At 42.1% G+C, this 12,813-nt stretch overlaps 1 protein-coding gene across 1 annotated transcript in view; it reads right to left on the bottom strand.

Annotated features, from left to right (window-relative positions):
- SP1 (Sp1 transcription factor) overlaps positions 1-11,923 on the bottom strand; it is a 45,863-nt gene extending 33,940 nt beyond the window's left edge. The window contains exons 1-3 of the mRNA XM_040642531.1: positions 11,840-11,923; positions 10,606-10,757; positions 8,725-10,246 (exon numbers count right to left, since the gene is read on the bottom strand). Of these exons, the coding sequence (XP_040498465.1) occupies positions 8,725-10,246; positions 10,606-10,757; positions 11,840-11,846 (1,681 nt within the window). The 5' untranslated portion in view covers positions 11,847-11,923. The remainder of the gene's footprint in view (positions 1-8,724; positions 10,247-10,605; positions 10,758-11,839) is intronic.
- Between the last annotated feature and the right edge of the window lie 890 nt (positions 11,924-12,813).

Raw genomic sequence — 12,813 nt, 5'->3', positions numbered from 1 at the left:
GGGGGGGGGGGGGCTCACTAAATTAATCCCATAAAGAGAAATGCTTGCCAGCAACAAGCCATTTTTACTTTCTGTGACCTTTTATGCATAAGTAATTAAAACAAGGAGGTAAGCAATTACCAGTTACCTAAAGAATGATTTATCTTTAAAAGCATGCTCAAACATAGTGTATATCATGACAATTTTTCTTGTGCAATGCTCAACAGCAATAATTCCTGACTTAAGCCTCAACCCTTGAGCTCCATTTTAAGCAACTTACATTGATTTAAGTAATGTAAAAGCAACTGGATTATCAACTATAATGTATTAATGACCTTGCACCATTAGGTTAGGAAATTTGGACATAATCTTATGACAGAAGTGCTCAGATAGAAAAGTTTAAAATGTAGCTCTGACTATAAACGTAGGCAACTTTAAAAAAAAAAAAAGTTTCTGGGGCACCTGGGTGGCTCAATGAATGAAGTGTCTGCCTTCAGCTAAGGTCATCATCTTAGGTCCTGGGATCGAGCCCCACACTGGGCTCCCTCTCCCTCTGCTCCCGACACATGCTTGCTCTCTCTTTCTCTCAAATAAAATCTTCCAAAAAAATTAAATAAATAAAATAAGAAGTTTCTTTATAGAAGCTAAAAGCAAAGTTTTAAAAAATAATTTTTTTCAAAAAATTAAAAATAGAATTACCATATGATACAGCAATTCTACTTCTGGGTATCTATCCAAAAGAACTGAAAGCAGAATTTCAGAGATACCTGTACACCCAAGTTCACAGCAGCACTATTCCCAATAGCCAAGAGGTAGAAGCAAACCAAATGTTCATCATACATGAATAGAGAAAGACAATGTGGTATATACATACATACAGTGGAAAATTATTCACCCTTACAAAGAAAATCATGTCATATGCTATAATATGGATGAAATTTGATGACATTATGCTGAGTAAAATAAGCCAGCCACAAAAAGACAAGTACTCTATGACCCTACTTATATGACAAAGCAGTCCAATTAGGAGTCTAAAGCAGTCAAATTCATGGAAACAGAAAGAATAATGGTTGCCAGGGAATGGTGAGAGGGGAAATGAGTTACTGGGTATAGAATTTCAGTTTTGTAAGATGAAAAAGTTCTGGAGTACTGTTGCATAACAATGTGAATATACTTAACCCTATTGAACTGTTCATTTAAAAATGATTAAGATGAGGGTGCCTGGGTGGCTCAGTTGGTTAAGCATCTTCAGCTCAGGTCATGATATCAGGGTCCTGGCAGCAAGCGGGGATACTGCTTCTCCTTCTCCCCCTGCCCCTCCCCTTTTATCCCACCGCAGCCCTGCTCATGGTCCCTCCCTCTCTCTCTCAAATAAATAATAGTTAAGGTGGTAAATTTTATGTTACGTTTTTTATCACATTTAAAAAATAACTATACCATTTTGTATATTCTTTAGTTTTAAATAATCTTCCCTAAAAATATGTAAATGCTAAGATTTAATAATGAACAAAAATACCATTACCATTAAATAAATGAAAATATTTATGCAATTCTCTTCCCCCTTTTCCACACATCTGCTTTTAAAACTTGAGTCAAAGCTGTAAGTACAAATAGTTAATAAAATATTAAAGGGGGCGCCTGGGTGGCACAGCAGTTAAGCGTCTGCCTTCGGCTCAGGGCGTGATCCGGGCGTTATGGGATGGAGCCCCACATCAGCCTCCTCCACTAGGAGCCTACTTCTTCCTCTCCCACTCCCCCTGCTTGTGTTCCCTCTCTCGCTGGCTGTCTCTATCTCTGTCGAATAAATAAATAAAATCTTTAAATAAATTAAATAAATAAATAAATAAATAAATAAATAAATAAATAAAATACTAAAGAACATGACATGATTTTAATTAAAAATAAATAACCTGATAATATATAACACAGTAAGAGAAAACTAAAATCCAAAATAGCGTGGCCCTATTATTTCTTAGATTTTCTGCAACTCTCAGTATTAGCTGTGTGAAAACGTGTCCCCTCCGAAGTGCACTAAGTGTATATAACTACAGCACAACAGCAACTGGAGCTCCATAAAGGCAAGGACCATTATTTGTTTCAGAGAATTCTGAGAGCCTAGCACATCTGACACATAATAAAAGCTCAATAAATTCTGCTAAATTTGCCTATGAATAAGGCATCAAAAATTGGAACCCAGTTTAATTATTACACTTTTTTCCTCCTACTGTTACACTTTTGTATCTAACTCTTAAGCCTCCTGGGGGCAATTATATTACTAAGTACACTGGTGTTCAGTAAATGCCTACGTGAGTTAACTGAACCATGAGTATTATTGGATTTCTTAATAGTATTTAAAGCTAAACAAGGAGGCCATTCAAAACATGATAATGCCAACAAGATATTCTGTTAAGAGAACACCAGCCAAACAAAGAGGTTCTTGATACTATGGAAAATTTCCAAATTCAGTTTTCAGAATTAAGAGCTTTTTACCTTAAGACAAATAGTCTGTATAAAATTAAAACAGCTTTTCATGAATGCAAGAAACTACCACAGAATTCTAAGCATAGTACTTTCAGATACCATAGTGACCATAAGAAATATGATGTATTTAAAAAAAAGAAATATGCATTGTCTATGTCGGGCCTGGACAAAATTGGGCCCTGTATAGTCTCTCAAAGGGTTGTTAAACTGTATCCCCAACAAGTATGTCAGGATAATATATTTTTTTCAAATCAGAAATGTGGTGGGTAGGGACGCCTGGGTGGTTCAGTTAGTCAAGCGTCTGCCTTCGGCTAGGGTTATGGTCCCAGTGTCCTGGGATCAAGCCCCACGTCGGGCTCCCTGCATATCAGGGAGTCTGCTTCTCCCTCTCCCTCTACTCCCCTTTGTGCTCTCTCTCTCTCACTCTATCTCAATAAATAAATAAAATTTTGAAAAAGAAAGAAAGAAATGTGGTGGGTAGAGAAGGCAGGCACTGAAAGGGAATTCCCTGATAACATGGAAAACAATAGATGAGGAACAATAAAAGTTTGCTATGAAAATGTCTCAAGCATATCAGGAAAAAAAATAAGGTACAGTCAGGAAAACACATCACATCTTCTTAACTGTAAAAAAAAAGGGGGGGAGGGATAATACCCTTCTACACACACACCTCAATATGACACAGCTGACCTTCACGTTATCAAAGTGACTGTAAGTCTTTGATTTCTCTTTTGCCATCTTGCTCCTCCCTTCTTATTGTTTTGATCACATCACTTTATTTATATTTCATTTAATTACAGACTAAATAAATTCAAATTAACTAATCTGATTACAACAAATTATGATTCATAACAAAGTTTATAAAGAAGTTGTTGATTAAGAATGCATCTTTTTTCCTATTATCTGTCTTAGGCTACAAATGTTAGTAACACTTCAAAAAAACTGAACCTGGGTAAAAAAACAAATCCATTTTTCTACCTGAGAAAGGTCCTATAAAAAAAGGGGGGGGGGAACAGGGGTGCCTGGCTGGCTCAGTCGCTAGAGCATGCGACTCTTGGCCTCAGGGTTATGAGTTCAAACCCCATACTGGGTGTAGAGATTACTTAAAAATAAACATTAAAGAAAAAGGAAACGTAAGAAAATAGTGTAGTATAATGGAAAAGGATACTGATCTAAAGCCAAAAGATCTGTTACTCTATAAATTTTGTCAGTGACCTCTGGAAAGTCACTGAATCTTTCTAGTCCTCAGATTCTGTCAAAATGGGGGTATTAGAGAGAATGAAGGTTTCCAGCTCCAGCAACCTTCAGTTTAGTTGCAATTACCACTGACAGTCTCATTTAACTGTACTATGTTTGCAAAGAGTTGTAACTTTTAAACCATCAAAAAGGGTCAATTAAATGAAGAACATGTTGAATAATTTGAAAAGATCTATCTCAATAGCATTTAACCTTTTTTAGATTATTTGCAGCAAGTATTTGCTTTCCTATAAAAATAATTTTTTTAAGTTTTCAGAGATGTATAGATTTTTAACTCAGCTCTCTCATCTCTTAATGGTAAAGTCTTTGTCTTGACATAAATATATCTTAACTCCTTCAAAATTAAGTTATTATTTATTTTGTACATAGATATAGAGTTAGAAAGATTCATAGTAAATTAGATTGGTACATCCAAACTTGTCAAACAAGTAATACTGCCCAGTTTCCATAAGCCATTCAGAGTTTAAAAAACACTGGAGCAAAAAGTGCAAATTCAGATTACAGCCCAGATTTGCAAACAACTCTCAAAAAAATCTTTCTACAAGAACTTTTTCAGGGTCTTCTAAGAGAAACAATTCTTAAAACCTAGCATAGTATTAACAATATAGTCATAATGCGGGCATATACACCTTAAAGTAACACTTCAGCACACTAGGGCCTGAATAATAATGCTGAATGTTAGAGAAAGGGATAGCACTACTGTGACACACCTGTAAGAAATATGAAAAACAAAGTAGAAAATTTCAACTAATATTATCTATTAATGTTTACAGACACCCAATAAGTAACTTACAAAGCATTATGGAATAAAGCTTTTCTACAGATGTTCATCTTACATCCCAAAACCTTTTCGAGGGAAAACAAAGCAATTAGATGCAAGGAATGAGCAGAACTAATTAGTGGCAACATTTATATGCTACTCTACAAAGTCGAACAGTTAAAAGAAAAGGAAGATATAAGAACAAAACAGATACTAAACTTTCCTGAAACACTAGGCACCCTGGTGCTCTTGTTATTTAATTAAGAACTAAAATGGCCACATTACACAATGCAACGTGATTTAACAATGACGTCATTTACAGAAAGCCACTGGAATGAATAAATAGGAGCACTGAAAAGGTCCGAGGACTGTCTTCTCAGTCGTTTCAAATCAATGAAGGCACCTTGGTTTTAAAGGGGACTTTTTCGACTTAAACTGAAATCAGTTAAAAACACTAATATCATCTTCAGAAACAAATACAGTATTAGATTAAAAAGGCAAATGATGCAGAAACATTTGACATTGTTTTTGATAAAGTATATTATTTTAAAAGAGAAAATTCTCTCAGATCTTTTGCAAAAGAATAATTCTGAACACATTTAAATCACCTAAACCTACTTGTCACTAGTGTTCAAATACCCTAGTCTAAAATAAAACTTTTTAATAAATTAGGTCTCAGCAATCTGACCCCAAGTTTAGCGACACTGTTGGCAAACTAACTCTGGTATCACGTTCAACTTAACTTCTAAGAGAAGACATTTTCCTGACCTCGATAAAACCAAGCAGATGTGAAATTTTTATTTTTAGTGCCTGAAATTTGCTTCTTGAGTGAATTATAGCCATCAAGGAAATATGTTCTATTCTCCTGCCAAAGACGAGCCCTGAACTCTTTATTAGGCAGAACTCCCACGAAGTCATACAGTCATTCAAAGCTGGCCCCCCCTCAACCTGGTGGAAGAGTTTTCAGGACACAACAGTGTCTGAGAAAAAACCTGAAGCTTTAAACTGGAAAAAAACAAGATCTGTGAGAGTGTAACTACAAAATGAGAGGAAAGGGTGCTGATAACTGGGAAACAGTGTTGATTTAAAAACAAAAAACAAACAAAAAAACAAAACAAAAACCAACCTCAGAGCCCATAGATCATTTCACTGTCTGGAAACTAAACTCAGTTTACTGGGTGGTCCCTTCCTCACTACCACCCACCGGGGCTGAGCCATAAAAAACACAGGATACTGAGATGGCTGGCTTACTTTGGTTCTAAGTTTGTGCCCTTGCCTGTGTATTCAGCAAACAGAAATAAACACTGAAAGTCAACAGGAGAGCTTAAACAATTTCTAAAAGATGATTTTTAAAAATAAGAAATGTAAACAGACTAAGTGAACATGATGGAAGTTGCAGTCTTCCACAACCATGTAATAATGTCTCATTTTGTAGAGTGCTATGTATCTATCCACTTATCTGTAGATGATTTCACATCCAAGGCTCTTTCTACTACATTATACTGCCAAGAGATTGGGTTTTTCCAGTAAAATTACTATATACCAGAAAAGGGGTTAAAATGAGACATTTTTAGCAGCCAGGCAACAGCTGAACAGCACTAAAGCTTCTAGGAAATGATTTTATTATCTTTCATTAAGGATAAAGTTGACCAACTGATGGGGGAAAAAATGTTGCACAAGTATGACTAACCAGAAAGGAAGAAACTTTTATCTTCAGAAACCACTATTAATGAGGCAACCAATCTCAACTCTCACAAAATGGCCTTTCAGAGACTCATTCTCTCATTAGTGAATGTCAAGCTGCTACTACTTCACAGAAAGGCATGCATTTTCTTGAGCTCTGAGACCATCAATAATAGCTAGGTAGCCCTATCCTATGACATATTAAATGGCAGACTTCCCCAGAGCATGATTTAGCAATGAGAGTGCCCCATAACTGTTCTCTAGAGCCTAAATTCTAAACCTTTTTAGAAATTTGCAAGGATCCAAATTATTACTAAATGAAACAATCCCACAGCTTTGCTTTCCTTTGAGGAAGAGCAAAACTGCTGGAGACAACCACCTAAGAGCAAAGAGAAAACAAACATGCTAGTGTAGGAAGTGTCTAATTTTCTAGGCGGTTGTTTAGTTTTCGTTAACTTCTCCCACTTCTACTGCCATAATTTTTAGCCTATGAAACACTTGCCAGCTCTAGAGCGTTAAATTTCAAAGAAGCAAAGATATCTTTTCTAAAACATTTTTAACAATCTAAAGGATTTCTCACATCCTAAATTAAAATTAATAGGTAATGCCTTATACTAAGAGAACTAACTACAAGCCCTAACTCTGATTGTATGTAGTCTCACCGCTTACTCAACTGCTTCTCTGTAACTCAATGTCCTCACCTAGAAAATAAGGCAGTTGTACTAGATGACTTCTTAGGTCCCTTCTAGCTCTGACTTTCTATTCCAAGATCTCCAAGTCATTAAGAAAACTATTGTCTTGTTAAGGCTCAAAATATAGTCATTTTAAACACACCTCAAGAATGTAAGAAAGTGGGTGCCTGGGCGGCTCAGTCGGTTGTTAAGCGTCTGCCTTCAGCTCAGGTCATGATCCTAGGGTCCTGGGATCGAGTCCCACATCAGGCTCCCTGCTCGGGAGGGAGTCTGCTGCTCCCTCTATCCCCCGCCCCCGCTCATTATATCTCTCTCTCTCTAAGCTCTAATAAATAAAACCTTAAAAAAAAAAAAAAAAAAAGAATGTAAGAAAGGTAGGGAACTTGAGCAAACCTCCTGCCCACCATTTTCCAAAACTGCAGGAGGCAGGAAATATGGTTGTCTATTTGTTATCCTCTTTTATGTAAGAACCAGTCTAAATGAAATGAGAACTCTATAATAAAAGCAAGCAATTCATAAACCCACATATACTCCAATAAAACTAAGTTTGGTGATATTAAACTATTTCCCATCATAATTCTTATATATCATGCCAGAATATAAAAATCTGTAGTATCCTGGGTGGCACAGTGGGTTAAAATGTCCAACTCCTGATTTGGGCTCAGGTCTGATCTCAGGGTCATGAGATTGAGCCTGACATCGGACTCCACCCTCAGCTCGGAGTCAGCTTGGGTGTCCCTCCCCCTCTCCTGCTGCCCCTCCCGCTCAAATAAACAAATCTTAAAAAAAAATCTATAGAATCCCCTTCTTAGGCTTTATTAAAGATCAGCTCCATCACCACAGGATTTAAAATAAATTCTTAATAGACATTCACTTTTTTTAAATGGACATATTTCAAATTAACCAACAGTGAAACACTATTCAGAGTGAATAACTGAATATTATGGTCAACTGATTCAACATACATTCCAATACGCATCTCTTCCCAGAGGACTCTTTCCCTTCAATGCTCTCCTTATTCCTAATTCCTCTCAACTCCACCTCCCCACTCCATTTCAGGCCTTACTCCCTTTCTCTCCCCTCCCTTCTCAACCATACGATTATTTTAAAGCAGTCTAGAAGTGGTTCTCCTAGCTAGGAAGTACCAGAATCATCTAGGAAACTTATTGAAAATATACATTAGTGTAAGGGGAAGCAGACGGATTCTACTTTTAAGGTAACTAGGGTAACTAGAAGTTTAAAAAATTAAACCTTAATTAACCAGCTTGCTCAGAGAGTAGGATATTCTAGCTAACTAAAGATTAACTATAGAACTTTTTTGTTGAAAATCCTTCTGGAACCCACTATATCACTGTTCCCTAAGAATTACAGTTCGTAAGAACTATCTGATTATTTAATAACTGTTCTACAAATAGGTCGAGTTTATAATCAACTCTCATCCTACCAAGCAGTGGGCCTGCAGGCCAAATAAAGCCCTTGAGGTAGGTTTACGTTTTTAAAGGGTTGTTAAAAAAACAAACAAAAAAGACTACTACCTGGCCCACTTGAGGCCTAAAATATTTACTATCTGGCCCTTTATAGAAGAAGTTTGCCGACCCTTGTTCTGTAGCCCCAAAAGCACTGGAAGTATAGTGACCCCAGGGACACTGCCCAGAAATGCTCCTTTCTCATAAGATTAACTGAAAAACAAAAAAAAGTTTCCGTTAAGTCGGTTCCAAATGACTTAAATAGAATCATTGCTATTTCTCTAATCGACTTGCCCTCTAGAAAACTGTTACCCACAAAAATCTCTATTTCCTTCCTTAGACTCAAAGATTTCAGTTAAAACACTAGTTAGCTCTGGAAATTAATGTAAAAGATTGGAAGCCTTACCTGGGGCATTTGCTATAGCCAAGGGCAGGCTTGGAAGCTGATGCACCTGGATTCCTGAAGCACCCAACGCACTGAGGTTAATGGTCTGGAGGCCAGGCATGGAGGAAAGCTGAGCAGCATTCACAGTGACTGTGCCGGTAGGGATGGAGGCAGCTGAGGCAATGGGTGTAAGGGTGGTATTGCTGCTGCTGGTCTGCCCCAAGGAAACACCCTGCATTGGGGCCAAGGTGATTGTCTGGGCCTGTGGGTTCTGAACTTGTAGATTCTGCAGCTGAAGAGTCTGCCAACTGACCTGTCCATTGGGCCCCACTGTTGGTGTCCGGATGATGATGGGGCCAGAGTTTGGAACAGCCTGAAGCTGGAGATTCTGGAGGGTTTCCTGGGAGATAGCTTGGGTTGTAAAGGTCTGCCCTGACAATGGTGCTGCCTGAAGGGCCTGAAGAGCCTGTCCCCCTTGTACTAGCTGAGGCTGGATAAGAATTTGTTGCTGTTGCTGTTGCTGTGTCTGCTGGTTTTGCTCTCCCTCTTTTTGCTGACTTGCTTGCAGAGAGCCACCAGATGTCTGGTTCTGCTGGATGTTTAGAGCATCAGACCCCTGTAGCCCACTGACCCTCTGGGCTGTCTGCCCTTGAGAGTTGGTCCCTGCTGATCCGCTGGTGGTAAAGTTCATAATTCCCATGTTGCTGGTGGTTGTAGTTGTTGAGTAACTATTGGCATTGGTGAAAAAGGAGCTGGAACTGGCTTGTGATGATACCAAACTGGCAGAACTGATGGCAGTCCCCGAGGTGGCGGGCTGTGAGCCACTCTCCTGGGACCCAGAGCTGCTGATAGTGACTGCCTGAGAGCTAGGAGTCAAGGTAGCTGCAGAAACGCTGTTGACAGGTAGCAAGGTGATATTCCCATTCAGGGCCACTGGTACATTGGTCACATACTGAGTCTGTCCTGAGAGTACGTTATTAGCCAGGCCTTGGAGGGGGACAGCCTGCTGGAGTAGGTTTGGCATAGCAGCAATGATGTTGCCTCCACTTCCTCGATTTGTTATGATCTGTTGGTTTGCACCTGGTATGATCTGTATCTGACCAGAACCATCCTGCTGCACTTGGGCCCCGGTGGCTGCGAACTGCAGTTGTTGCCCATCAACGGTCTGGAACTGTGGGATTACCTGATACTGAATATTAGGCATCACTCCAGGTAATCCGGTCAGAACTTGCTGGTTCTGTAAATTGGAGGTGGCAGCCACAACATACTGCCCACCAGAGACCGTGCGATTCTTGGAAGACTCACTGCCATTGCTGCCATTGGTACTGCTGCCACTCTGTTCCTTTGAGGTAGGGGTAGCCCCAGAGGAGGAAGAGATGATCTGCCAGCCATTGGCACCCTGTGAGAGCTGTGTGGCTGTGAGGTCAAGCTCACCTGTGCCCCCTGACTGGCTTGGGCCCTGGGAGTTGTTGCTGTTTTCATTGGGTGACTCAATTCTGCTGCAAGTTGCTGCCAGCAGAGCCAGAGGGGATGGCTGGGATTCCTGGCCAGAAAATAAGGGAGAGGATAGGAATTAGCTTAGTGACACCCAGCTGTCAGCCCAGGAGGCAGTATAAAACAAATAAACAGCAAAACAGGACAAAGAGGGAAAGAAAGGAAAGAATGGAAGAAAGAAAAGCAGAGGGGAAAAAAGGAAAGAAAAGGAAAAGGAGAGCTGACCTATCCATACTGCTGAAATCCTCACCTTTGGGGATCTCCCAATTATTTGTCTCACTATGCTAACTTCCCTACCTACAAAATGGTTTAGCCCCTTCCTAAAAAAGGTTTCTGTGAAAAGACAATCATCTAAGAATATCCACATTCTCTTAACATCTCCCCCACTCTTTCCTGATCATCACTTACCTGCCCTCCTCCTCCACTGCTGCTACTGCCTGTGCTGCTGCTTCGTGCCTGAGAAAAGGCACCACCACCATTACCATTGCCCCCATTATTGCCACCAACTCCTTTTTCAATCTTCACCACGGCTGTCATTTCATCCATGGAGTGATCTTGGTCTAAAAAGAATTAAAAGATAAACAACTTAAAGTTGGGGGAAGGAAAAGAGTAAAGTGAGGAGGAGTAAAGGACACTATGATGAAAAAGAAATAATTAACAGTAAGATGAAAGGCACTACCGTGTAAAAAAAAAAAAACCAAAAACCAAAAAACAAGAGATTGGAGAAAGGGCAACTGTAGGACACAGAACACAAACTAGGCTTAGTAGCGCTAAAACTGGGCCTCAATTCTCCCTTGCACAAAATTAAACCCAGAAAACATTAAAAATGTACTTTTCGCATAGGAAATGTGAGGTGCGGTGGACATGTTCAAAGAGTTTCAAAATACAAAAAAGTATCCTGGGGAAAAAAAGGAGAAGAATAGGTAAGGCAAAAAACAACATGTGGGTGGATGGGAAGCTTGCTAAAATTAGGGTCAAAGGATATGGAGAAAGAGAAAAATTCAAGTGTAAAAAGCACCAAGAGGAAAAGAGGAGTAAAGGGAAAAGAACAAATAAAAAGTGTGAGTGGGAAAACATTTGTAAATACTGCTAAGGGGCTAAAGGGGTCCAGGGGTTAGGAATCTGGAGGTTTCGGGGCGGACAGAGGGCGGGCCCTAGAGGGAAAGGGCGGTTTCGGGGTGAGGGGCGTGGAAAGGGCGGGACGGTGGGGGGGAGGGGAAAGCTACGGGGGGAGGGGAGGGCCTTGGGGCAGGCGGCGACCAGAGGGCGGACCAGGGAGGCGGTTGGCCCGGGCGGGGCCTGCACTGTTCGGGCCGCCCCCGCGGCTCCAGCCCCCGGCGGGAGGAGCCTCAGGCGGGCGGCCGAATAGTGGGGGGTAAGGCCCGTCCCCCGTGGCCGGGGCGGGCAGGGGGCGGGCGAGGCCACGCTGCCCCCTCCCCCGGGGCGGGCGGCCCATCCCCCTCTTTCTCGCAAGCCCCGCCACTGCCCCTTCTCCCTCCCTTCCCTCCGCCCCGGGCGGGACCAAGGCCGCCGCCGCCGCCTCCCGCCCGCCCCCCCTCACGGCGGGGACCGCCCGGTCGGCCCTCGCGCGCGCCCCCTCATTCCCCTCCCACCCCTAAGCTTGGAGTGGACTCATCCTTACCGCTCATGGTGGCAGCTGAGGGACGAGCTCAAGGGGTCCTGTCCGGGGGGGTTGGGGGGGGCCGGGAAAAACGCGGACGCTGACGAGGCAAGCGAACCCGGACCGGACAGGGAGGGGGGGGGTAAGGAGGAGGGAGCAGCGCGCCACAAGCCCGGCCTAGGCTCCGCCCCTTCGCTGCTGCCCCGCCCAATGAGGGAGGGAGAAAGGAGGGACTTGCAGAAGAAAGACGGGTAGGTTATCCAATGACAAGACTCGCTTGCTCTCTAAGGCGTGTAAGACAAAGTTGCGTGCCTGGGGTCCGCCCAAGGAGGCCGCCCTCTCGATTTTAAAAGCCAATGAAAGACGCAGGAAGTGAGGATGGGCGGGAGCTAGTGATGATAGGCTTGGAAAGAAACCAGTCAACCGCCAGGCGGGCTCCCCGAACTGTAAGGATAGGAAGAACTTTGATTGGAATGACAGAACAACGACCAACCAGAACCCTGGACATGCCTGGGCAATGTCCCTGGTGAGAGGTGGTAAGAAGTAGGTAGAAATGGGATAGGATGAAGCTGATCAAAACCAATCAGAAATCAGGCGGGCAGCCAGGAAAGTTATGATTGGATTAATACTGAAAAAAGACACGCTAGGACGCAAATTGACGTGAATGAAAAGCCAATTAAACGCCGAATGAACTCTGAGGGCGGGATTTTGGAGTGGGCAGAGGAGAATTGGCGTCTCCCTCAGTCCCTCAGTCCAATGAGGCGGCGAAGGAAGCCAGGCACCGCCTCCAACTTGGCCAATGGGCGTCACTAGAGCCTCCCGTCATGGGGGAGGGAGTAGGGCTGTGCCAAGAGGCGTTCGTCGCCATTTTGGCCCTCCTCAAGGGACGTCTTTACAGTGATTAGGTGGCACGCTTCAGCGGAGCCCTGCTGCTCAACAAGTCTCGGGGCTAAGACAGTCGGTTCGCAGTTTTACCTCGCCACCAGGGCTCGTTC

Source organism: Ursus maritimus, unplaced genomic scaffold (genome assembly GCF_017311325.1).
Source record: "Ursus maritimus isolate PB19 unplaced genomic scaffold, ASM1731132v1 scaffold_26, whole genome shotgun sequence".
Taxonomy (NCBI): Eukaryota; Metazoa; Chordata; class Mammalia; order Carnivora; family Ursidae; genus Ursus; species Ursus maritimus.
This window is presented reverse-complemented; position numbering and strand designations above follow the sequence as displayed.